Source organism: Chiloscyllium punctatum, chromosome 29 (assembly GCF_047496795.1).
Source record: "Chiloscyllium punctatum isolate Juve2018m chromosome 29, sChiPun1.3, whole genome shotgun sequence".
Lineage (NCBI taxonomy): Eukaryota > Metazoa > Chordata > Chondrichthyes > Orectolobiformes > Hemiscylliidae > Chiloscyllium > Chiloscyllium punctatum.
In genome coordinates, this window is record NC_092767.1 from 70,663,720 (window position 1) to 70,691,608 (window position 27,889).

General features: G+C 45.1%; 1 protein-coding gene across 1 annotated transcript in view; it reads left to right on the top strand.

Annotated features, from left to right (window-relative positions):
• Positions 1-3,354: 3,354 nt before the first annotated feature.
• Positions 3,355-27,889, top strand: part of rab4b (RAB4B, member RAS oncogene family) — a 43,084-nt gene continuing 18,549 nt past the window's right edge. The window contains exons 1-4 of the mRNA XM_072549360.1: positions 3,355-3,482; positions 16,624-16,704; positions 17,551-17,665; positions 20,492-20,554. Coding sequence (XP_072405461.1) covers positions 3,467-3,482; positions 16,624-16,704; positions 17,551-17,665; positions 20,492-20,554 — 275 coding nt within the window. The 5' untranslated portion in view covers positions 3,355-3,466. The remainder of the gene's footprint in view (positions 3,483-16,623; positions 16,705-17,550; positions 17,666-20,491; positions 20,555-27,889) is intronic.

The following is a 27,889-nucleotide window of genomic DNA, read 5'->3' on the forward strand; positions in this document are numbered from 1 at the left end:
CTGGATGCTCCTCCTCCACCTTGCACAACCTTGGGTCGGTGATTCCCAAGTGTCAGTAGGAATGCCGCCCACTTCACTCAGTGAGGCCCTCAGGATATCACTGAAGAGCTTCCTCTATCTTCCTGGGGCTCGTCTGCCGTTTCAGAGCTGGGAATAGAACACTTGCTTGGGGAGTCTCGTTTTGGTCATGCAGATGGGATGCCCAGCCCATTGCAGCCGATCGAGGGTGGTCAGCGTCCTTGATGCTGGGGATATTGGCCTGCTTGAGGACACTAATGTCGGCATGTCTTTCTTCCCAGAGGATCCACAGGATCTTACACAGGCAGTGTTGGTGGTTCTGCTCCAGCGCCTTGTGATGCCTGCTGTAGACTGTCACATCTTACAGCCATATAAGTGGGGGGACACAGCACAGCTCTGTAAGCCATGAGCTTGGTGTTGCATGCTCAGGTGGCTGAAGGCTACGCTAGCACACTGGAACGAATGCTGGATCTCTTCATCAGTAGCTGCTTTGGCTGACAGGAAAAGTTATTGGAAATACTGGATTAGTGGTGCTGGAAGAGCACAGCAGTTCAGGCAGCATCCAACGAGCAGCGAAATCGACATTTCGGGCAAAAGCCCTTCATCAGGAATAAAGGCAGTGAGCCTGAAGCGTGGAGAGATAAGCTAGAGGAGGGTGGGGGTGGGGAGAGAGTAGCATAGAGTACAATGGGTGAGTGGGGGAGGAGATGAAGGTGATAGGTCAAGGAGGAGAGGGTGGAGTGGATAGGTGGAAAACGAGATAGGCAGGTCAGACAAGTCCGGACAAGTCAAGGAGACAGTGCTGAGCTGGAAGTTTGAAACTAGGATGAGGTGGGGGAAGGGGAAATGAGAAAGCTGTTGAAGTCCACATTGATGCCCTGGGGTTGAAGTGTTCCGAGGCGGAAGATGAGGCGTTCTTCCTCCAGGTGTCTGGTGGTGAGGGAGCGGCGGTGAAGGAGGCCCAGGACCTCCATGTCCTCGGCAGAGTGGGAGGGGGAGTTGAAATGTTGGGCCACGGGGCGGTTTGGTTGATTGGGGCGGGTGTCTCGGAGATGTTCCCTAAAGCGCTCTGCTAGGAGGCGCCCAGTCTCCCGAGACCACATCGGGAGCAACGGATACAATAAATGATATTAGTGGATGTGTAGGTAAAACTTTGATGGATGTGGAAGGCTCCTTTAGGGCCTTGGATAGAGGTGAGGGAGGAGGTGTGGGCACAGGTTTTACAGTTCCTGCGGTGGCAGGGGAAAGTGCCAGAATGGGAGGGTGGGTCGTAGGGGGGGTGTGGACCTGACCAGGTAGTCACGGAGGGAACGGTCTTTGTGGAAGGCGGAAAAGGGTGGGGAGGGAAATATATCCCTGGTGGTGGGGTCTGTTTGGAGGTGGCGGAAATGTCGGTGGATGAGTTGGTTGATGCGAAGGTTAGTAGAGTGGAAGGTGAGCACCAGGGGCGTTCTGTTCTTGTTACAGTTGGAGGGGTGGGGTCTGAGGGCGGAGGTGCAGGATGTGGACGAGATGCATTGGAGGGCATCTTTAACCACGTGGGAAGGGAAATTGCGGTCTCTAAAGAAGGAGGCCATCTGGTGTGTTCTATGGTGGAACTGGTCCTCCTGGGAGCAGATACGGTGGAGGCGGAGAAATTGGGAATACGGGATGGCATTTTTGCAAGAGATAGGGTGGGAAGCGGTGTAATCCAGGTAGCTGTGGGAGTCGGTGGGTTTGTAAAAAATGTCAGTGTCAAGTCAGTCGTCACTAATGGAGATGGAGAGGTCCAGGAAGGGGAGCGAGGTGTCAGAGATAGTCCAGGTAAATTTAAGGTCAGGGTGGAATGTGTTGTTGAAGTTGATGAATTGCTCAACCTCCTCGCGGGAGCACGAGGTGGCGCCAATGCAGTCATCGGTGTAGCGGAGGAAGAGGTGGGGAGTGGTGCCGGTGTAATTACGGAAGGTCAACTGTTCTACATAGCCAACAAAGAGACAGGCATAGCTGGGGCCCATACGTGTGCCCATGGCTATGCCTTTGGTCTGGAGGAAGTTAGAGGATTCAAAGGAGAAATTGGTAAGGGTGAGGACCAGTTCGGCCAAACGAATGAGAGTGTCGGTGGAAGGGTACTGTTGGGGATGTCTGGAGGGGAAAAAACGGAGGGCTTGGAGGCACTGGTCATGGCGGATGGAGGTGTAGAGGGATTGGATATCCATGGTGAAGATGAGGTGTTGGGAGCCGGGGAAACGGAAGTCTTGGAGGAGGTGGAGGGCATGGGTGGTGTCTCGAACGTATGTGGGGAGTTTCTGGACTAGGGGGGATAGGACAGTGTCGAGGTAGGTAGAGATGAGTTCAGTGGGGCAGGAGCATGCTGAGACAGTGGGTCGGCCAGGGTGGTGGATCTTGGGAAGGAGGTAGAACTGGGCAGTGCGGGGTTCCCGGACTATGAGATTGGAAGCTGTGGGTGGGAGATCTCCTGAGGTGATCACTGCTCGTTGGATGCTGCCTGAACTGCTGTGCTCTTCCAGCACCATTAATCCAGTATTTGCTTTCCAGCATCTGCAGTCATTGTTTTTACCTTATTGGAAATGGTCAACATTCTCTAAGGCCTCCCCGTAGACCTTAATGAACAGGGTTCACTTCACAATGCCAGGCCAGATTGGTGGAGGACCTTTGTCTTGTGGATGTTCAGGGTGAGACCCATGCTCTCACATGCCTCAGTAAAGGCACTGAGGATGGTCTGGAGTACATCCACAGAGATTGCACACAAACAAGCATCATCCATTTACTGCAGCTTGATGACTCTCTGTTGGCTGGAAGGACAGCGGAGGGTGAATAATTTCCCATGAGTCCTGTAAGGTAGCTCCACTCCAGTGTGAAGCTTGCTACTGGGGAGCCCCTGCTTAACACAGATCCGAACGGGCAATGGGGTTGATGGTGTCACCATTTATCATTACCACAACCTCCATATCGTCATGGAGCGGCAAAGGATGGTACAACCAAAGCGAAAAAGGGCACTCCATAATGCTTCCAGATTGATGGTGTCAAAGGTATTTGTTGGCCTGTTAAGGGGCGTGCAGACCACTACAGATGGTAGGAAGGATACAAGATCAAAACAGAGTAAGAAGGTACTTTTTAATCAAGACTGGGGGGGGGGGGTGGGGGGGCTTGAAACCACATCTAACTAGTCCAGAGGGAAGAACACTACCAATGACCCATAAAGACCTTCCACAACATTGAGACATGAACCTGAAATGTACAGCATCTGAGGGACTTTTGAGGCAACGTCATGACGCAGGGATGAGCCTGTTACGTCCTGACGTGTTGACATTCAGACGCTGGGCCGGTGACGTGATGACGCAACACGTTGAGGTAGGAGGGCGGGGGGGAAGGAGAGGACGCCGCTGCCGCCATATTGAGAGCGAGCTCGGGACACACCGGCTCCTGCCCCCCCCCACCCCAAAGCAACATGTCCGAGACTTACGGTGAGTCAGTCAGGGAGGGCGACAAGGTCTGTCCGGGCCCGCCGGTTACCGGCCTCTGGCTAAGAACGAGCGAGGGTCCCCTCGCTGTCGGGTCGGGTCGGGTCGGGTGGTCTCACAGCCGGGGCGGAGGGCCCGCGGTGTCAGGGTCTGAGTGAGCCCCGGGTCCCGGGCCCCAGGCCCCAGGCGGAGGGGGTGGCGCACTGGGCCCGCGATCAGGGCCGGGTATTGGAGCCTGCGGCCCGGGGAAGCTACTCATTGACAATCCACAGGAGCCTGGGGCCCTACCTCTTCACATCTCCACCCCCTCCCCCACTCTCCACCCCCCCCCCTCCCCCACTCTCCACCCCCCCCCCCTCCCCCACTCTCCACCCCCCCCCTCCCCCACTCTCCACCCCCCCCCCCCCACTCTCCACCCCCCCCTCCCCCACTCTCCACCCCCCCCTCCCCCACTCTCCACCCCCCCCCTCCCCCACTCTCCACCCCCCCCCTCCCCCACTCTCCACCCCCCCCCCCCACTCTCCACCCCCCCCCTCCCCCACTCTCCACCCCCCCCCTCCCCACTCTCCACCCCCCCCCTCCCCCACTCTCCACCCCCCCCCTCCCCCACTCTCCACCCCCCCCCCTCCCCCACTCTCCACCCCCCCCCTCCCCCACTCTCCACCCCCCCCCCTCCCCCACTCTCCACCCCCCCCCTCCCCCACTCTCCACCCCCCCCCTCCCCCACTCTCCACCCCCCCCCCCTCCCCCACTCTCCACCCCCCCCCTCCCCCACTCTCCACCCCCCCCCTCCCCCACTCTCCACCCCCCCCCTCCCCCACTCTCCACCCCCCCCCTCCCCCACTCTCCACCCTCCCCCCCTCCCCCACTCTCCACCCCCCCCTCCCCCACTCTCCCCCCCCCCCACTCTCCACCCCCCCCTCCCCCACTCTCCACCCCCCCCCTCCCCCACTCTCCACCCCCCCCCCACTCTCCACCCCCCCCTCCCCCACTCTCCACCACCCCCCCCTCCCCCACTCTCCACCACCCCCCCCTCCCCCACTCTCCACCACCCCCCCCTCCCCCACTCTCCACCACCCCCCCCTCCCCCACTCTCCACCACCCCCCCCTCCCCCACTCTCCACCACCCCCCCCTCCCCCACTCTCCACCACCCCCCCCTCCCCCACTCTCCACCACCCCCCCCTCCCCCACTCTCCACCACCCCCCCCTCCCCCACTCTCCACCACCCCCCCCTCCCCCACTCTCCACCACCCCCCCCTCCCCCACTCTCCTCCACCCCCCCCCTCCCCCACTCTCCACCCACCCCCCTCCCCCACTCTCCACCCCCCCTCCCCCACTCTCCATCTTCCCCCCCCCCACTCTCCCCCCCCCCCCCACTCTCCCCCCCCCCCCCACTCTCCCCCCCCCTCCCTCTCCCCCCCCCCCCCCCCACTCCCCCCCCCCCCCCCCACTCTCTCACCCCCACCCACTCTCCACCCCCACCCACACTCCACCCCTCCCACCCCCACCCACACTCCACCCCACCCCCCACCCCTGTGCACTGTTTGGTCCCTCTTGTCATTTATCATTTGCATTCCAACTCCCCCCTCCATTCCTCCACCTTCATTAGCCTTTAAATTTGGCTCTTTGGCCACATTTTTGCTTCTAAACTTGTCACATTTGGCACTATGGTACTCCTGGCGAATTTTATAAGCTGAAAGGTGCTGTAGAAATAGGTGTATATGATGTTAAATCAAAAATGTATCTCCAAGTAACTCCATAGTGGATGAGTTTGAATGTTTGTTTGTCTCTGTAGATCAGTGAAATATCAAGTCCACTTTAGATTTTGCCTCTGCTTTAGTTTATTTTTCTTGTGTAAATCTTTTCACTCAAGCTCCTGACACTACTTTCAGAGGATATATTGGAGTTGCTAACCTGATGCTGATGATCAAGGGTGAGATGGTGCTGTTTCACTGGTTTGATGCCAAGGAATTTATCAAAGAGCTGTGGAGATTTCTCCTGGCTGAAATCCATCCCACTGCCAATTCCAAGCTGGTGTTTAATTCATTTGTTACTTGGGCCCCAATCTAGAGCAAACTATCTGTTTTGTTTTCCAATGTAACAGTAACTCCACTCTGAAAGGATATGGTCATGAAGAGTATTCAGACATGCTGATGTAATATATTCAGCTGCCTTGCTTCATCAGACTTGGTGATGCCTTCTGACCTGTTCACTTGATGGATTGATGAACACTTCGGATGGACATATGAAAGGGGTGGAAAATATAAGGGCAGAAGTTGATGAGCATTTTAATTCCTGCAAAGGGACTCACGTTGCCAAACCTTCTCATCTTGTATTCATCAGAACACATGTAAGAATGCCAAAACACTGATAACAATTTTATAATACAGAGGAAAAGCAGTACTGACTGGTTGGCAATTCAACTCTGGTTAGCTGAGTGTTACCATGGAGAAAGTAACAGGGAACTACAAACTCCCAGGGAGTTCTCTGCAAACAAATTAATTATGTCCAAGCTGTATGTGTTTTTATCAATTGCCCAGGATCTTAGGGAACTTAGTTTTCCAATTGTTTTCTCCCTAGCAATGCCTGAACCAATCCAACACAACTTGCCAACCAATCAGCACCCAGGAATATTAGTTATTGTGATCTTTTGAAAATTGGTATTGTGTTTGTCCTGATGAGCAGAAGATTTAAAGATTCAACAATATGTCTCTCATCAAGATTTATGTACTCCAATACCAAGCGACATATTGACTTCCAATGCCTGTTACCTTGTTGCATGTCATATCCTACTCAAATATCTGCACCCTTTCTGCAAAGCCTGGTTTGAGGGAAAGTTCATGAGTTCTGGAAAAACAGTTCATGAAATGTCTGTTTTTGACTTACTGACGCAATAGTGAAGTTTGTAATCATTACTGTCAATGTCTAGTAAATGTCAGTTGTGAAATTAAACTGCTGTGCTAATCTTAGGACTGTGAGCTATGCTGGAGGCTGCGTTATATACTAATTCTGTGACTCTCATTTGTGGCAGCCTTCAGCCATTTGTACTATGGGCTTGATTGAGACATCAAGATCCAGCGAATGGCAAAAGTGAATGTTGGCAGCCTGTTTGTCCCTGCCATTTGTCACAGTTTGGCTTGACACCCCCATCCTAACCACTCCAAGTGGGAGCACAGTCAGGTTTCTGTGATATAAAACAATTGTTACTGCCCACGTGATCACCTCATCAAACCCGGAAAGCTCTCTACAGTTGCCTTAAATTGGGCAAAGCTAGCTTTTTAAAAACCCCAATTTGCTAGGAGGAAAGAAGTCAAAGCTATCCCTTCCACCAGAAACAGTTGAGGAAGGTTTCTTAGTGGAATTTCTGCACTTTTTCCAGGTCAAACCGAATACAATGTACAGGTGTTCGAAGTGGAAAGTTTCTGATTTTCCTGAAGTCCAAATCTTGCGATGAAGAGGATTTCCTGTGAGGAGAGATGTAGTTGCCAAAGCTTGTGTACCCTCAAATTCAGATGAATGAAAGAACCACCTATTGGGACAAACTAAATGATTTCAGGGGGCTTTGATTGAATAAGGACTGAAATGAGTATTTTTTTAAATGTCAGGGTGCATTGGCTGTTCAGTTGTGTATTCAAATTAGGTTTGGGAGGATTTTTAGATATCAAAGTATATATGAATTGAGCAGCAAACTGAGGGAGTGTTTGTTCTCGTTTTCTAAGTCAGCTGTCAGGTTGTAGTAGTGGTTGTCTTGAGTTCGTTAAAGGCTGGGCCATGTATATATATCTATTTCAACATTCCTCCTTTATCACCACTTCTGCTTTCTTACTGCACTTTACAGGATATCTTTTCATGTGATCTGGCAAGTATTCCCTTCCCCAGTGTGACTAGCTTTCAACCTGCTGAGCACAAGGAAGTAAATATAGGTGTGCTAGGTCGGTGGAATTCAAGGTTAGCAGTTCGACTGAAGGACAAGATGCAAAGTTAGCTTCCAACAGAGAACTTTATTCTCTGTTTTAAAAATTATAAATTTGCAGTTGTTTAATTAACTACAAAACATACTTTGATTCCTTGCAATGAATATAGAGCTCTTAATTCATTTAAATCTTAGAAGTATTTGCTGAAACTACTGTATTTTGTAGAGAAGGAGCAGAAAGCTTGTCTTTATGTATTAACTTTCCCAACCTTTGAGCTTTATAGTCAATGCAGTACTTGTGTTACAACAGCAACTATTAAACATATTCTTTAGTGTGTGCACTGTAGGCTGCCATGATCAGCAATCAGCAACCGAAATAAAATTAAAACATGTTGAAGAAGCTCAGCATGTCTAGAAGCATCTGGAGAGAGAAAAGCAGATAACATTTTCAGTCCAATATGGTACTACTTTGAAACAAATGTATTTCTGTGCTTCCTCAGTACTTCCCACTATGTGTCACTGTTCCAGCACTTTCTGTTCTCATTTCAGGTTTCCAATGTCTGCAGTAGTTTGCTTTCATGGTGTTTTTTTTTGTGCTGATGGTTGATGGGTAGGAATTAATATGGGGCTCTGTTGAGCACTACCCTGTTCTTCAAATAGTGCTGTGGGTTTTTAAGAATTTTGAGTGGAAAGGTGCCTCACTTTAACCTCTGTTCCAAAGGAAAGCACTGATAACACCACCATAATGCAGTCTGTGCCAGTCTGGTTCATGCACACTGGTCCTTACAACCAGAATCAAGCCCCCAAAACATTTTGATTCAGAAGTGGGAGTGCTCCCTAATGAGTAATGTTTTGTTCTACTGTTTTCCAGTATTCAGTAACAGTCATCCTGTTTGTGCTGGTGTTGGGAAGGTATTGTCCAATTGTTTACATTCTGATTTGTGCATCAGTTGCAAAATCGAGGCAGGTGCTTGTGATATTGGACTTTCATCACTCACTGTAAACCTGTTGGACTATGATCCATTGTCGTGTGATTTTTGACTTTCCCATCATTGACAGGGTGTTGACTAGGAAGTTCATTCCCTGTCCCAGTTTTTAGGGTTTGCTGATTTTGATTGGCCTGCTGTTGGGAATGTTACAATGGGAAAGTGTCAGTTGGGGCTCTTTTATCCAGTGAATTGGGTGGAGGTGTGGGTTTATAGCCGGGGTAGATGAACTTGAGGGGCTGATGGATGGTGAGTGAGACTGGATATAAAATGCCCTTGTGGACAAGTCAGCTGCCAACCCGTTTGTGCTTTTGTGACCCTGTGTTATATCCCCATGTCTGGATAGCTCGGCAGCCCTTGCTATAAGTTCACACTGTGAGGTTTCTGCTGTACTTGCTGGGTGTTGGACTACTCCATTGTGATTCATAACCTTCACGTGGAAAGTGAAATTGTCCTGTAATGGAAACTTCTCTTGATTTGAGCAGCACAAGTTTTGCTCAAAACCATTTGGTCTGCAGCCAACCACTGGCTAGGAACAAATGGCAATAAAATATCAATTGCCTTCTGGAGTACAGTGTGTCCCTGTGGACATTGCGTGCTTTGTACTGACTGTGGTCATTGAGGAGAGTGAGGCTGGTACACGGCAGCACTTGCTGGTTCAAACAGCTGAGTGTTAGGGATGGGTAGTAAGCACTGAGTCTCTGCTTTCAGGCTTGGTTTGCGTCATGATCCTGCAGTGCATGTGCCATCTGTGAGCTGCACTGTACCTGGGTGCATATTGGGTGATAGCAGCCTGCAGCTCTTATTTACTGAACGGATCTCAAGAAATAAAAGGCTAACTTTTACAATGTTGACTCTGTAATACTTTTCCTGATACATTTGTTTAATTTTCTTCCCTACCTAGACCTTCAAACTGCTCCCAGTAGAGCTATTTGATGAAGATTTTGACCCAGTAGTATCTTGTGAAGCTCAGTGTCAAATTTTTGAAAATGCTTCTATGAATGCATTGAGATGCTTTTTAAGGTGCTACAAGGATGCAAGTTGTTATGTAGGAGTTTTGGAACGTGTGGTGTACACTGTTCCTGATTTGCGAATCGAGTTACTGTTTCTCGACCATCTGGCTCTGAAAGAGAGGAGGTGGAATCATCACCACACTTCGTTCTCTACCTCCCACATGGATCCATTCTGGTCGGATTAATTCAACAGGGTCTAGACACAACTGGCTTCTCTTTCTCTAGAGCTGAGGCACTGAGTTCAGCAGTCTCGCCCAAATCTTCAACTTGAGATTCAAAACTTAATCATTAGTTTCCAGATGTGAATTATCCGCATAATGTGGTGAGAATTCCCAATGAGTGAGGTAACCCCAAAGTGTCTGGGATTTACAGGCACCTTGTTACATAACAGTAAAGTTCTACTCTCTCTGCAGGCTGTAGATAGGAATGTAAACATTGCAGAGGCAAAATAGAAATTGCTGGAAAGGCTCAGCAGGTCTCTTAACTCTGATTTCACTCCATAGATGCTAATATTTCAGGTCGAATGACCCTGCCTCCTACCTGAGGTAGGGTCATTTGATCCAAAAAGTTAACTCTGATTTCTCTCCACGGATGCTGCAAAACCTGCTGAGCTTTTGCAGCAATTTCTGTTTTTGTCTCTGATTTGCAGCATCCACGGTTCTTTTGTTTTTTATGTAAATGATGCAGGTTACGTTGTTCAGGAACTGATGCAGGTGATTTTCTTTTTCTTTGAGCGGCGGAGCAAGATGAGACCCAGTCAACTGGAGGGAAGGGTAGAGATAGCAGGTTGCCATTTACTCACCACCGGGTCTCTAAAGCTGTTATTGGCTGATCCTCAATTTGCAAATGATGTTTACTCTCTTTCTACCTTGGACTGTCCTGTCACTGCACGGGCCAGTTCTTAACCCACAGATTTTGGGTGCACTCGTTGGGTATTGGGATCCAGGGTGCAGGACCTCGCTTCCTTTTCTTGCCTTCTGAGCTGTCCCTCTGCCTTATGAAGGCTTTGGGCCTCAAAGTGTGATGGAGTGTAATGGGCAAGTTGACACTGTTTTGAGCAACCACACTTCAAGGAGAATATATTTGAAGCAGTTGCTCGAGAACCCTGATAGAAGCTTCTGTGTGATTTTATTTTGACACCACCATTGTTGACATGATTGTGACTGGTCAGCAGTTGATGAAATTCTGTGATGACTTGGACCACCTTTGCATTGTAGCTTTCTACTGTCATAGCCAGTGAGGTGCCTTACCTTTGTTTGCCTTTTTGACTGTTGATGAATTTTGGGCCTTATTTGGACTGTTAATTTGACTATTCTGTCTCTGTGTCTGTCCCACCACATCCCTTCACTCTGCCCAAGTGCAAGTGCACATACCCATCCCTAACCACCATTGATGGCCTTATCAGGCGCAAGGAGCTCCCAGAGGCATCTTGTAAGGGACCATCGGGAATATCAAAGGCTTCCCAACCACAGTGTGCCTTGTGCTAATGCTAACTGCTGGTGCTGTGACCTGATTTGAGCAAGATCTGTCGTTGGTTTAAGGATATTGCCTTCTGTCCGCAATGGGAAACGTATTGCTTATTTGAAAATGAGGTAGCATTGCCGGCAAGATTTAAATGCTTTGAGCTGCCGAATGAATGAATTTTCAATCTGTTTAACTTTTTAAACTGCTCCCATGGTGCCGTCAGAACATTTGCTGCCCATTCCCTGGCCAATCTGATGTGTGCAACTGAGTGGGTTGCTAGGTAAAAGCAATTTAATCAACCTTGTAGTGTTAAGTAGAGTCATAGACTGAGAATTGTCAGCTCATTTATCCCAACATTTCTGTGCCAGTGTTCAAGCTACATGCAAAGTTCTTTCCATTTTACATTGGCAGATTTGCTACTTTAGCAATCAACCCAACAGTTAATTGTTAAATTCCATTTCATAACATGCCAGGATGGGATCAGAGCTGAAAATGTTTTGCTGGAAAAGCGCAGCTGCGCTTTTCCAGCAAAACATTTTCAGCTCTGATCTCCAGCATCTGCAGTCCTCACTTTCTCCTTGAAGATGGGATCTGAGCTCACCACATTTCTGTGGTGGTCCAATACTATTAACCTGTCCCAACAAGAGTTAGGTAATTTGACATGCTGCTGTTTGGTCTTTGTAGCTCAGCCAAATGATGATGGGCACCAGGCTTCCAGCCTGTGTTTTCATTAATCTTAGCTGTAGCATTGTGTGCTAGTGACTTGCATTTTGGACTAGCTCAGAGACCATTGTGCAAGACCCTTGCAGGTTGCCAGTGGATGTGTTGGCATTGTTCCCCAGCAAGATTAGGATAAATGTCCTGGTAATAAACAGAAAACCAAGACGCGACAGTTGAAGGGAGTCCAAAGTTAGAGATCCTGTAAAAATCCCTTTTAAATCCATGAGTGAAATGAGATTTAAACTTTATTGCTAACTCTGTGACCAAAGTTCTGACTGCTGCTTGTTAAAATGTATGCATCTTCAGTTTGCATTTTTTGTTTATATTGAATCAGCAAGCCCTACTATGTCGATATCACTTAAGGAAGTTAACTTGAGATCGCGTTTGGCTCTGAAGTGCTGTCATCATTTCCCAGCAAACTGGCCCATTCATTAAAATTGGCCATGTGATCACCAGTTGTTCATTCATTTACGGGAGATATGTCCCTGGAGTCATTGCTGTACACGTTGCCATCTTTTAAGGATCATGTGGGACAGGATAGAAAGTTTTAAAGTTGGCAAAAAGTGAAAAATAAGTTATGTTCGACTATTTGCCCCTTGTGACTCTCATGATTGGCATGTTTTGGACAAAACAATATTGCAATTTCATTGGTGAGTTGATAGTACAAAAACTGTCCTTTCCCTCATAGATGAAATGAATTGCCACGCTGCAGACAAGAGCAGCATCTTAACTAAGCCATGAAGACCAATCTACCAGTTTTCTAAGCTTGCTTCTCATATTTGTTTTTAGATCTTTTTGTATTCACACTCAAGTGGGTGTCATTGGCACTTATTGACCATCCTTAGTTGCCCTGGAAATGGTGGTAGTCTGCCAACTTCTTGAACCGTTTCAGTCTGTGTGGTTAGCAACCTGTCCATATGACCGAGAAAGAGTACAGTTGAATGTTCTTCACTTGATAATTCAGAAATTCCTTTGATTCATCAACTGGCCCCTGAATGCAAAGCATCCAGCAATTTTTTGAATGATTTTCATTGCTGTTGTGAGACTAAGATAGGAAGAGTCTTGGATTGATGCAGATAGTTTCCCGGTGTCATTGCCTACATTAAAAATGCTGCTTTACAGGAAGAATCTGCAAGTTAATAGCATCAAAGGTTAATCGCTTTGAAAGGTAGATAGGGTTGTGAAAACTGTGTTCCATGCACTGCTGCAGGCCTTATGCCATTAAGTTAACTACACGTCTCCTCAATGACTCAGTCTGCCTCGAGCCATCCAGGGTTACTGGGCGAACACTGCTCGATTCCTGCTCCTGATGCCAGTCCACTAAAGGGTGTGAACAGATCTCCACAGGATGGTTTGAGCATGACAACAAAGTGCATTTCTACAGTGTATTAAGCTAATTGCGATGATTAAAGTCCGCAGGATCGTTGTTTATATAGTCGTATAGCACAGAGATAGACCTTTTGGTCCAACTCGTCAATGCCGACTAGGTTTTCCAATTTAAACTAGTCCCATTTACCTATGTTTGATCCATATCCCTCTGAACTTTTCCAATTTGTGTACCTATCCAAATGTCTTTTAAATGTTGTAACTGTACTTGCATCTGCCATGTCCTCTTGCAGTTCATACCAGAAATGAAGCAGCCTATATGAAAAAGTTGCCCCTAAGGTCCCTTCCAAATCTTTCACCTCTCACTTTGAACCTGTGCCCTCCAACTTTGGACTCCTCTATCCTGTAAAGAAACCTTTGCTGTTCATCTTGCCTATACACCTCATAATTTTGTAAACCTCTATAAGGCCACTCTGAAACTTCCTACACTCCAGAGAAAGATGTCCCATCCTATACACTCTTCATATAACTCAAGCCCTCCAGTCCCGGTAATATCTTGGTAAATCTTTTCTGTACCCTTCCAATTTAATTCCCTTCAACCAGCACTCTACATAAAATTGGCCTCACCAACATCCTGTGAAGCTGCAGTGTGACATCCCAACTCCTATACTTACTTGCTTTCATTGGTCAAAGCACTATGGAGTTTCTGACCTGGAGGTGCCACAAGGCCTCCAGGACTACACTCCCGATATTACAGGAAGACGGAGAAACTTCTGGGGGAAATCTTGATTAATTAGATTATTATATAGAGACAAATCCCCTGGTTACCACAGCAGTTGGACCTTTTGTTTTGATCATTCACATGATGTGGGTGTTTCTGGCTGGGCCAGCATTTGTTGCTGGACCTTGTTTATCTTTTGAGATGGTGATGGTAAGCTATCTCCTTGCACTGCTGAAATCCATTTGGTGTAGGGTATACCTGCAATGCCTATAAGGAAGGAGTTCTATGACTTTCACCCAGTGACAGTGAAGGAATAACAATGCATTTCCAAGTAAAGAATATGAGTGACTTCGAGGAGAACTTGCAGGTGAATTTGCTGCCTTGTCCATTCTAGAAGGTCGTGATCATGGTTGTGGGTTACTGTAGTACCTTTTGTAAATGGAACATGTAGTTACTATTGAGTGGCGGTGGTTGAATGAGTGAATGTCAACACATCCACAGATATTTGAATGATCTGTTTTGGATTTGTCCTGCATTTTCTGTAGAGATCACACCTGACCTAATCTCCACATTCAGGTAAACGTCAATGTTGTAACTGTGGTGGAGCAGTTTGGCAAGTTGTGTGGAACGTTCAGAAGTATAAGTGTTCAGTACAATTGCTAGAATGTTGTCAGGGCCCATAGCCTGTGCAGTATCTAGTGCTTTCATCCATTTCTTGATGTCACATAGAGCGAGTCAAATTGCCTGAAGATTTACATGTGTGATACTGGGTGTGTCTGGAGGAGGCTGATTTGATTATGCACCAGGTGCTTTTTGCTAAAGACTGTTGCAACTGCTTCAGCCTTACCTTTTGCATTAATGTGCTGAACTCATTGTTTATATGAATGTACTTGTGCAGCCATCTCCACCAGAGAGTGGTTTAATTGCGTGCTGCTATTCATGACTGGACGTGGCACGGCTGCAGAGTTTAGATCTGATCTGTTGTTTGTGGAGTCACTTAACTCTATCTGTCACTTGCTGCTTATGTTGTTAGACGGAAGTAATTCTGATTGTAGCTTCGCCGTGTTGGTATCTTATCTTTTGTTTGGTGCTGCTCCTGGAGTCCCCTTTTGCACTCTTCACTAACTAGGGTTGACACCTCCGTCTTGGTGAAAGTGGTAGATTTGGGTGATATACCAATCCAGGATGTTGCATTGGCTTGGAGTACAATTCTGTTGTCACTGGCCTACAGCTCTCATGGATGCCCAGTCTCGAGTTGTTCGATCTGTTTGATGCCTATTCCATTTAGCACAGTGATAGTGTCACAGAACATGGATGGTATTTTCAATGTGAAAGCACATCTTCGTCTCCACAAGGTCTGTGTAGCAGTCACTCTCATCAATATAGTCATGGACCACTCTGGGCATTGAAGTCTGCCAGCCAGATTCTTTTCTGCATGCTTGTCGTCCTCTGTGTTTTCTTCAAGTCATGTTCAACATGGAGGCTAATTCGTCAGTCAAGGCTGGGCGGAACAAAGCAACTAGCTGGAGGTTTCCTTTCCCATGTTTGACTTGATGCCATGAGACCTCCTGGGGCCTGGAACCCATGTTGATGACTCCCAGGGCAGCCTCTTTTTGACTGTCTCCCACTGTACCTCAACCTCTGCTTGATCTGTCCTGCCAGGGACAGGATGTACCCAGAGATGGTGATAGTGTGTCTGAGGAATTGTCAGTAAAGTATGATTCCATGAGTATGATTGCCAGGTTGTTGCTCAACTAGTCTGAAACAGCTGTTCTAATTTTGGCACTAGCTCCTAGACTTTAGTGAGCAGGACTTTGCAAGATAAACAGGGCTGTAATCTCCATAGTTGCTTCTGGTGACTCAGATGGTCCATCTAGTTTCATTCCTTTGTTTTGAGATTATCTTGTGGTTTATACAAATAAATGGCTTGTTAGGTCATGGCGGAGAGCAGTTAACAGTATACCACGTGTGGGCCAGACCAGATGAGGATGTCCGTTTTCTTCCATAAAGGGTTCTAGTGAACCAGATGGGTTTTTATGAAAATTGATGTGTTTCAGGCATCATAAGACTTGCAATTTTTATTTTCCAGATTTTTTATTAATTTCAAATTCTACCATGTGACATGGGTCTTTACCTTGGTCTCTAGATTACTAATCCAGTGACAATCTCACTAGGTCATCGTCCACCCCTTCGACTCCTTAGTTATATGTACACTTCCTGATTGAGAGCACTCTGGTTTCCCTCCTCACTGCAGCTGATGCCAGTGGATGAAGAAATTGGCATGGTTGTGGATTTTGCTTGGCTACCCAGTGACCTCCAGTTATGTTTGATGCAGAACTCTCTTATTGTAAAGACCTAAATGATTTGCTGGTACAAAGGTGTCACTGCCACAAAGAAACCTTTCCCATCACAGCCAGGCAGGCTGTTCGCCTGTAAATCCTTCCATTGCTTGACACTGTCCTCCAGGGAGGAGCATGAAGCAATGTAAATAACCACTGTGGGGCTTTTGGGGAGGAGGCAGCAGGTCACCGGTCTGGCACACCAGGCAGGTGTGATCAAAAGCGAGGGACAACCATTCAACAAATAAATGTGATAATATTGTAATCAAATAAGGGTGGGGGTAGACTGCAGGTGGTATCACTGACCTCAGGAGTGACTGTGTGACTTGGCTAAATAGGAGTGATTAGTGGTTATTTTGGGATGCATAAGGCAGGACGCATGACAACACGTTTTTCTTTCTCAGCTCCAAAGTACGTGCATAGATTTGTTTGTCTTTGCCTTGAACAAGTGTTTGCAAATGCCCAAAAAATGTGGCACTGACACTTATGGTAAGTGTTATGTGCTGCTGTTGGATTTGACAGGGTCTGTTATTTGGCAGTCTCAGTATTCAATAGCGTAACTTTATGTATGCTATATCACTTATAGGTACATACTTTAGTGTCCAGACCGCTTGCCAATTTTAATCTAACTTTTAACGTGTTGATTGTTTTCCCTCTTCAGATTTCCTATTCAAGTTTCTGGTAATCGGCAGTGCGGGAACAGGGAAGTCATGTCTCCTCCATCAGTTTATTGAAAACAAATGTAAGTTTGGGGACTTCCTTTTTTGCCGGTTTGATGACAATTGAAGAAGTATGAATGCAAATGCTGTGTGGGGCTTTCCCTGGTAGATTTAAATTAGGTCATAGGGCTAGTAATTTAGAGTGTATCTGGGAGGAAAGGGAATCCACTCCCCTCTCCATGCACTGTGCAATACAGCCATTTGATGTGATTGAGATTTCCTGGTCAACAGTTTTCTCTCCTCTCCTTGGAGTTGTACCCTCTTGCTTGATCACAGCGGTTCACAGTCCTATCTCACTACGTACTTACATGTCACATGCGCCTAGGGACTGACCGAGGTCGAATGGGCTGCATTGGCAGGAGTGGTGTCTTCATAACCACAGTCTACTTTTCTATGAATTGCTCATTTTCTTGAGGTTCCAGATTTGATAGAAACTCAATATGAGTGAATAACAGATGTAAACCTGCAGCTGCCAACCCAAACTCAATACATTTGGTTATGATTCAGCATTTCAAAGGCACAATCCTGCATTTTAAGACAACTGTAACTAGGTGATCTAGTGTTTGAGCAATGCAACACAGGGGAACAGTGCTGTCAGATTCCAAGATGCACTCACCTCGTGCAGTTAATAATTTTTGGCTCAGTTTCAGAATGAAATGTCATGCTTGTGTCAGCAGACCTGTTTGAGGGAAAGCAATCTTGCTACCTTGCCCAGGTCTGCTAATCAATGCAGGCTGATAGCCAGGTTAAATTTATTCTTTGACTAAAGTGTATTCATTGTTAACTTGTTAAAAGGTTAGCAAAATGTCATGTTTATGTTTCTTAGCCTTTGTGAGCCTTTGGTTACCATGTCAATACTCTGTCTCCAGTCAAACAGGATTCAAACCATACGATTGGTGTGGAGTTTGGGTCGAAGGTAGTTAATGTAGGGGGCAAGACAGTTAAACTACAGATCTGGGACACAGCGGGACAGGAACGTTTCAGGTGAGTTGATCAGTTCTCTTTGTTTTTGTCTGTGTTTGCCATGGTAAAGAATTATGTCACTTGTAAGTTAGGTAAAGCAGCTGAATGTAAAAACTCCGCCTACTTCTTTTGTTCTTGATTCTTGATAGAAGCACAAACTCTTTGATAGGTTCTTCACAGTCAAGGGGATCAAGGCTTATGGGGAAAAAGAGGGGGACTGTGATTGAGAAACTTATCAAGCATGATTGAGTCTACTCGGTCATTCAGTGGGCTGTGGTCTAATTTCTGCTCCTATGTCTGTTTCCATTCTTTCTGCCTGATGCTGATTTTGTTTGGAAGTGGTGTCCACAACAGGGTGAAGAAGAGTGTGGTGAGCGTGACTGCTCTTGACCTGAAGTCTTCATTTGGCTGAGTGTGTATCAAGGAGCCCTCTCTATACTAGAGTCAGTAGGAATCGGAGAAAACTCTCCATTGGCTGGATTCATAGAGGAAGACGGTTGTAGTTGTTGGTGGTCAATCACCTTGGCTTCAGGCTATCTGCACAGGAATTCTTCAGGATGTATATTTTCTAATCAGCCCATTCAGAGATGACATTGCATACCTCCAGAACCTGAGTAAGACCTGAGCCCTGACCTTCCAACCTAGAGAGTGAGTTGGCTGTGGGGCAGTCTTCAGCTGCTTCATCAATTAAAAACCTCCTCATTAAGTTAGAGGTATGGAAATTCACTGAAGAATTGTGCAATGTTCAGCATCATCCACAACCACCGCTTTCAGTGCTTTGTCCAAGCGCTGTTCAACAGGGAGGAGGTACTGATTTGTCAGATGAGGGGAGAAGATAAGTGCAAGGTTATCAGCAGGGGGCTTCTTTGTCCATACTTGACCTTGACATTTTATGGAGTCTATGGTTAATGTTTAGGATTCCTAGGACAAATCCTTTCCAACATTATACCACTGTGTCACTATTTCTGCTGGGTTTGTCCTTCCATTTGAGAAGACATGAACCGGGATGGTGATACTGTTGTGTGGACATTCTGTGAAAGGTATGATTCCTTGACTATGAATGTCATGCTGTTGCTTGACTAGTGTGAGACAGCTATCCCAATTTTGGCACTGGATCCCAGATTTTATTAAGGAGGACTTTATAGGGTCGACATGGCTGTTTTTGCCATTGTTGTTAAGATACTTTCAACAGTGCCAGGTAGCCTGTTCGATTTCATCCCTTTTTTCCTTTCTAGTGGTTGATACACAACTGGATGGCTTGCTAGGCCATTTAAAAGGGCAGTTAGAAGTCAACCACATAGCTGTGTGTCTGGAGTCACATGTAGGTCAGACCAGGTAAGGACAGCAGATTTCCTTCCCTGCAGGACATTAGTGAACCAGATGGGTTTCTAATAACAGTCAACAAAAGTTTCATGGTAAACATTAGACTTTTAATTCTAGATTTTTGTTGAATCCAAATTCCACCATTTGCTATGGTAGGATTTGAACCCAATCCCAAAGATATCACCTGGCTCTTTGGATTATTAGACCAGTGACAATACTACAAGGTCTCCCTAAATTAACATATGTTAGGAGTTGTTTTTAAAATTGTTTGGATCTGCCCGTTGCTATTTGAGTGTTATGTAGTGTTTGATTCCCTACTAGCCATTTTTGCCCCATGTTAATTCTGGATGTTAGGAATAAGCTGTACGTGTATTGTAAATTGTGTTACTAACATTGGTTTAGCATTGTATAGTAAAACATTGTTGTTCGTTCAGAACAGTGGAATCTTGTGGTTTTACTCTCTGTTCACTGGATCTCACCTTTCGTTTGCCTTAAAAATAAAAATTATTGGTCCCTAACCAGATCACAACATGAAGTTGGCAATCTGATCATACCATTGGTGCATGATGGAAAATCAGATCAGATCGCCCTTTTTGGAAACTCTACACATATGGGTTTCTGATGAGAGAGAGAGGTTGAGTTTGGTTGCGATGCTTCTGATAGATAAAAACACCTGCTCTTAATGAAAAATTCCATTGAAAGGTACTCACATTCAGAATAGGCCCTTTAAGGAGTTCAGTGTCAGTGTTGGTGTTTTGAGAATTTGAGGAAATAGTGAGATCTAGTTAACTTCACCTCTAGGATTATCCTGGTTCTGTTTCTTGACCAGTATAAACCGTTTTCCTACGCACACTGCACTTGCTTCTGTGAATGTAGTTGATGGGCTTTGTGACTGACAGGGCAGCTGATTTGTCACAATGTTCCAGAGGTGCACTGGGTTGCTGAAATAAGATGAATTTATTTCCCCTAGGGAGTAGTACCAGCCTTCAGAGTTGTCATCCTCAATATTGTTTAATATTTGGCAGTGAAAAAGTGTGAGACAACAGGCACACTGCATGGAGCCATGTCCTGTTCAGTACGAAGTAAATAACTTAAGTTCATACCTAGTGCTAGAGGCCACTGTGAGCCCTGATTAGACAGTTCTGCATAAATCCCCCTCATTCGTTCCCTCCCCACCTGACCAGAGATTGGAATCACTTATACTCATATACCTGCTATTTATTCTAACATCTAAAGGCAGTACCTGTTTACTGGTTTATGGGTCCTATCAATGCAATAATTCTTTGGTTTGCTGAAATGACTGTTTTGCAGTTATAAACCTGCACAGAGTAGGCTATGATCACAACCGCTGGGTCATTATCCTCACTAACTGAGGCCAATTATGATGCCCTTCTTGCTGTTGCTGCTGCTAAGATAACTCTGCATTGACCCAGTTCGGCTCTGCTATCATTCTGCTGAGCCATACGCAGAGTTCTGTGTGTTCCTTCGGAGGGCACTGCCTCATCTTTGTCTGGTCTCTTTCAGATCGGTAACACGGAGTTATTACAGGGGAGCTGCAGGTGCACTTTTGGTTTACGACATTACAAGGTGTGTACCTTTGTACTTTTCTGTTCAAAATGCATATTCAGATGTAGTTCAATTTTCAGGCTTTTTGTTTGAACATGGGAGTGAAAACGTGTGCCAGATTTTATGATCTCCAGGTAAACATGATCAGATTTTTTTCCAATTTCTGTGTTTCTATTGCTTCCATTGTTATGCATTTGGGTAGTGGCCTTGCTCAATTGGTCATTCAATAAGAGTGAGCATCATTGGAGTGTTTGCTAGTGGATGACATGACACCAACATGTTAGCGAGAGTCAATAAATAGTGATGCAGGGTGGGAGTTCTGGTGTTGTGGTGAAGTAAGTGCTGGCTATAAAATTAGATTGTCTTTGACTGAGAATGGTTGCAGCATAGAACATGGAGTGAAACTGGAATACCTTAATATTAGGGATGAGTGGGTTGTCTTGAGGAAAGGTGGCTCAGTGGTTAGCACTGCCTCACTGTGTCAGGACCCAGGTTCAATTCCAACCACTGGCAACAGTGTGGAGTTTGCACATTCTCCCCATGGGCAGGTTAGGTGGATTGGCCATGCTGAGTTGCCTGTAGTGTTCAGGGATATGTAGGTTGGGTGGATTAGCCATTGGAAATGTAGGGTTACAGGGGTAAGGTAGGCAGGTGAGTCTGGCTGGGATGCTCTTCGCAGAATTGATGTAGACTTCTTAGGCCAAACGGCCTGTTTCCACGCTGCAGGGATTCTGATTCTATGAAAGATTGGACAGGCTGAGCTTGTTTGCACTAGAGTTCAGAAGATTGAGAAGTGATTTGATTGAAGTATATACCATCCTGAACAGTCTTGTCTAGGTGGACGTGGGAATGACGTTTACTTTTTTGGGTGGCCCTCATAAATAAGGAACACTTATTTTTTACTGTCAGGGTGCCCCCACAGACAGAGGATTGAGAGACTTTGGAACTCTCTGCCTCTGAAGGTGGAGGAGATGTGGTCATACATTTTTTTAAGGCAGCGATAAATAAATTCTGAGAGGAGTCAAAAGTTATTGGGGGTAGGCAAGAATGTGGAATTTAAAATGCAAACAGATTAGTCACAATCTTCTTGAATGGCAGAACTAAGTTTGAGCAACATGACCGTAAGATGTAGGCCATTAAGTCTGTTCTGCCATTCAGTAAAGATTGTGACTGATCTTCACCTTTACTTTTCTCTTCCTTCCCCATAAACCTTGATTAAAAATCTTTTTAATTCAGTCTTGTATATACTTAATAATGTAGCCTCTGCAGACCCTTCTGATAAAGTAGTCAACAGATTAATTACTCTCGGAAGAAATTCTCCTCATCTGTCTTAAGTGGTGACCCCTTAGTCTAAGATTATGCCCTCTGATCCTAGAGCATCTATCCTATCAAGCCCTCGCAGAATATTTTATTTCAATAAATTCAATTCTCATTCTTCTGAACCCCAATGAGTACGTGCCCAACCTCCCCATCATCTCATAAGAAAATTCCTTCATCTCTGAGATGGACTTAGTGAACCTTATCTGGACTACCTCCAATGCCACTATAGCCTCCTTTTAAATAAGGGGACCAAAACTGTTTGCAGTATTCTAAGTTTGGCTGACAGAAACAGACCCTTCGGTCCAACTCTTCTGCTCTGACAAGACATCCCAATCTGACCTAGTCCCATGTGCCAACATTATTTGGCCCATAAACGCTTCCTATTCATATATACATCCAAATGTCTTTTAAATATTTCAATTGTCCTCACCTCTACCACTTCCACTGGTAGCTCGTTCCAAACATGCACCACCCTCTGTGTGAAAAAGTTACCCTTGGGTCATTTTTAAGTCTTTCTCCTCTCGCCTTAAACCAGCACTCTTCCAGCCTAGGCTATTCACTCCAACCATGCTCCTCCTGATTTTCCAAACTTCACGTCACCCCCTCACCTTCCAACGGGGGGGGGGGGAGGGAGAGAGAGAGGAGAATGCCCCAGCCTATTCAACATTTCCCTTTAACTCCACCCCAAGATTTCTCTCTTTAAATAACCCATTCCTGGTGAAATAAAGACCGATATTCTATTTGCTTTCCCTATTACTTGCTGAATTTGTATTCTAGTTTTTTCATAATTTGTGCAGTAGGACTCCAGATCCCTCTGTGCTGCACTTGTCTGCAGTTATTTTCCATTTAAATAGTATTCAACTCCTCTGCTCTTCCTGCCAAAATGAATTAAATAATAGTGGCCCAGTACTGATCCTTGTGGCACCCCTACTAGTTACAGATTGACTCCTGACAATGCTTCCCCATTCTAACTCTGTCTTCTGTGAGTTAGCCAATTCTCTATCCTTGTTTATTTACTACCCCTAACATCTTATTAAGCAGCCGTACCCTAGTACATTATCCTTTCGGGAAATCCAAATATATTACATGTATTTGTTCCCCTTTATCTATCTTGTTAACTCTTCAAAGAACTATAATCCCCTTTTCAGGTACATTTTTCCCTTCTTGAAGCCATGTCGATAAGTATGGCACTGGAAAAGCTCAGCAGGTCAGGCAGAATCCGAGGAGCAGGAGAATCAACATTTCGGGCATAAGCCCTTAATCAGGAATGTGCCTTCGTGAAGCTATGCTGACGTTTATTATGCATTTCTAAAAACTCTGATATTCCATCTTTTGTAATCTAGCATTTTCCCAAATTAGACTGTCCTATAGTTTTTTTTTGAATAAAGGTGTTATGTTGGCAGTTTTCCACTCCCCTGAGACTTTCCCAGAATATAAGAATTCTTGGAAGATTATTAGCAGTGCAGCAACTATCCTTGACATTCCTTTAATATGGAGTGCAACTCACCTGTGACCTATTGGCCTTTCGCCACACTTTCTCTAGTACCTTTTATCTAGTAATGGTCATTGTTTTAACTTTGTTCCTTGATTATTTAGTCTTTTTTGAATGCTGTTTGGGTCTTCTACCTTGAAGACTAATGTCGAGTATTCATTCAACTCCTGTCTCATTTCTTGGTTGTTCATTATTTCCCCAGCCTCATTCCATAAAGATGCTGTGTTCACTTGCACCTCTCATCCATGTTGTATCTTTAGAGAAGTTGTTGCTGTTTAGTTTTATATTACTTGCTACTTTGCCCTCAAGTTTTGTTTTCTGACTATTATTTTGATAATATATTAGCTTTTAAAACTTCCCAATCCTTGGACTAATATTTACCATATTGTATGTTTTCTTTTTAACAGTTTGATGCTGTCCTTAGTTTTGTTTGTTAACTATGATTGGTTGATCCCCTACCTAGAATCCTCCTCTCTCATTGGGGTATATCTTTGTCATTACCTATGAACTATTTTAAGCACCTGCCATTATTCATCACCCATCTTTTCTGATGAACACTTCTGTGCCAATCTATTTCAGCTTAGTGTACAAGAGCAAAGAGGTGATGGTCACCTGTTTTAAGGCACTTGTTAGACTTCAGTTGGAGTATTATGTACAGTTGTGGGTACCACATTATTGGGAAAGATGCAAATGCATTGAAGAGAGTGCAGAAGTGATTTACATGACTGGTTCCTGAAATGAGAAACTTCAGTTACGAGGATAGATTGAAGAAGCTGGGACTCTTCTTCATGAAGAGAAGGCTGAGAGGAGTTTTGGTAGAGGTTTTTGGTTAGAAATAATGTATAAGCGTTGGGGAGAAGACAGGAGATTGGCAATAGGTAATTCTAATTTGAAGAGCTGGTGCAGAAATGCTAGACTGATTAACAATCCTGTGATTTTGTGAACCCTGGCATTGGGCAGCCTTTCAGACTCACCTGAGAGAACAGTATCTGTCCCACTAATTATACAATCCCCTACCACTTTTACATGCCCATCTCCCACATGCTTAAATGACTCACTGTACCCATGGTGCAATGGTCAGTTTTCCCATCCTCCCTGCGATCCTGGTCTTGATAACCCAGTGCAGAATGGTCTACAACTGCTTTGAACTCATAAATATGTATGCACAAACTCTTCCTATTCAATTGGTATTATGTTATTCTGGTCAGAGTAGTTCATTATTGAACTACCAGAAAAGGGCGTGTGTCTCTTCTCTGGAAAAGAAGATCTGAGAAGTAGCCTAATAAAGGTTTTTGAAATAATGAAGCAGTTCAGTAGGGTAGACTTAGGTTGGTGTCTGTCTGCTTGCACACTCCTGAGCTTTGCTGTACCACTGGTGGCCATGCCTTAACTGTCTGCGTCTCAATTCTGGAATCCCGTACTAAGCATCTTTTCTATTCACTCCTTTTAAGACTCCTTAAAACAACTTAAATATAGTCCTTTTAATGCAATGAAACATACCAAGGCTCTTCACAGATCTTATGTGATGCTTAGTTTTCTGACACTCATTATAAAACAATCTTTTAACAAAACCTCTCCGTCAGGTGTCCCAAAATCTCTCCTCAAATTGTAGTTGTTACAGCGCAAATGATGCACCTTGAAATTGTTCACTACGTTAAAATTACATTTTAAATATTGTGAAGTTATCCAAAGCCAGAGGGTTATGGATGTAAAATAAAAATAATCTGTTGGAAATACTCAAGACAACCTGGGAGCATCTGTCAGTGTGATCCACCATCAAAACAGTTCTCCCCTGAATAGGGTCCAACCAGCCTCCATCTAACATGATTTCCCTAGAATCTTTTCCAGCTGAATTTGCCCCCACATTTGAGTAGCTTCTTCACCTTTTCCCCTTTTAGAATCATAGAATCCCTACAGTGTGGAAGCAGGCCATTTGGCCCATCTAGTCCACACTGCCCCTCCAAGAGCATCCCACCCAGACCCACACCCTTACCCTGTCCCCATAACCCCACGTCTCCCCTGGCTAACCCACTTAACCTGCACATCTATGGACTGTGGAGGGGGAAACTTACGCATGCCTGCACAGGGAGAATGGGAAAACTCCATTCAGACGGTCGCCCGAGGGTGGAATCAAACCTAGGTCCCTGTTGCTGTGAGGCAGCAGTGCTAACCACTGAGCCGCTACACTGCCCAAATAAAAGGTGTTGCTCTGAGAACTGACATGGGTCCAAGCCGTGCATGGCTTTTTTGTGGGATATCTGGAAAATTCCTTGTTCCAGTCCTCCTCGCGCTCTTTCTCATCTCTCTTTCCAGTATGTTAACAACTGCAATCATGTAATTTCTGTCCTTGACCTGAACTGAAGCATTCTGTGAAATTTGAGAAATCGGCTCTGATAAGAGGCATCGATCTGTAATAATAACTTTCTTTCTGCATTGATGCAGCCAGGCCAACTGAATATTTCTAATGCTTTGATTTGATTTCAGATTTCTACTACATACAGCACTTAGCTCTGATTACAAATGTAAGGAAGTCATTAATAAATCCAAAAAGAAGTTCTAGAAAGTTCTCGGCCAGAGTGATGACAGTGTGGAACTTGCTATCACTTGGAACGGTTGAGGCGAGTAGCATGTGTCCCTTTAAGGAGAGGCTGCTTAAACATACAATCTTGAGAGGAATGCCAGAATATGCTAATTGGGTGATATAAAGTAAAGGTGGGAGGAGGGTTACGAAGCACAAACACTGACATGAACAAGTCAGGTCTGTTTCTGTGCTGTGATTTCTATGTAGTAAAGGTTCATTTAGGGAGGTTGCATGCAATAGTAATACCACATGAAGGACAGCTTGGGCCTGTGAGCTGCAATGTTTTGACACTCTTTCCTGCTGTTACTTGCTGTCCATTCTGCTGCATGTCTGTGTCATCAAACCAGATTGCACCTGAATATGATGATTTCCTAAAACTCAATCATTTTGGCATTGAGCTACACAGCTCAATATATTCTTTCCAAATACTGCCCAGAATTTCTACTTGTATGAGTCATGTGGCAGCAGTTGGCACATTGGGTTGTTCCTGCTTTGCAGCATTTCATATTTGAGTCCCCTGGTTCAAATATCAGATACGGCCTCATTTACTGTCTGTTTTTGTACTAGTTGGTTGTGTTTAAAGGACTTGTGTGGTGCAGTGGTAGTGTCCATACCTCTGAGTCAGAAAACTCATGTTGAAGCCTTGGCTGCAGAAGTGATGCAACTTGTTTGAACAGTTGGTTAAAAATAAATCTCCTTCAATCGGGCACAGATCGGGAAGTAATACACTCCCACCATTGTACTGCACTGGCAATGTACTTCATACCTTGTATCAATAGTAATAAACCCAGTGACTGCAGCACAATCTTAATTGTTAATCTGGAAAAAGGAACTCCTTCACTTGTAATGCACAAACCAATTTTAAAACCACATTAGCAAATGAGTAGCTTAAAAACTCTTCAGCAAATGAGTAGCTGAACACATGGAAATCTATGACTGCTGAACTAAATGAACTGCCGCACCCAGCATCTTGAGTAGAGAAATATGGTTGTCCTCGTGAGGGGAAATTTACAGTCTGAAATGTCAATCAAAGACCCTCGGGGGTGGGGGTTGGGGTCAGAATACTGATCTTCTTGCTGCTTGTATTAGTACCTCTATGCAGCTGTAATAACTGTACTACATCAGTTTGCTGTCAGCATGAATAATGCCTTCTGTGTGATAGCTTTATCCACCACATCTAATGATTCCCTTGACCGATACTGGCCACTTTGCAGTTGTGTTATCCAGTTCAGAATGACAGTGTTTTAAAATTTTCTTCCCAAAACAAAACTACCCTTTCCATAAGCAGCTGAATCTCCCAGTAATTGAAACTTCAAGTCATGTGTGTAAAGTCAATGGAGTAACAGTGCCACTAATTGCTCTCCCATCCTTCTGCTCACTGTTAAAGGCAGTAAAACTATGTTGTTAGATTATATCATTCAAGCTAAAACTAGTAGCTGAATTTATTTACAGGCACACATAATGTCATTAAGTAGCAATGCATAAATAGTGCTTGTGGTATAATTCTCCTTAAGTAAACCTTTCCAAATAGTAAATGGTTCTTTTAAGTCTTTTCAATAATGCTTACTCAAATTAATCTTTGAATTACAGAGAAACCTCGATTATCTGAAGGACAGGGACAAGGAGTGTTTCATTCGGTTAATTGATGTTGGATAACCGAGTTAGCCGCGCATGGGGACCTTGCAATCTCATTAGGCTAATCCAAAATTCGGTTAATCAAATGCCGGGTAATCGAGGTTCCCCTGTATATTGTAGGAAAGACTGCACAGGACCTTCCATCTTGTTTGGCTAGCATGCATAAGGAAGTAAAGATTATAAGCAAACCTGAGCAGCTTTACTCTGTAGATTAAATTCTTTATAATCAAGCACTTTGGTATTTTCGACTCCTAATGTATTTTAAGGGTATACAAATGAACTGTGCCCTTTCAATCACTTGGTAGATTTGTTGTCCTTCGCAATTATT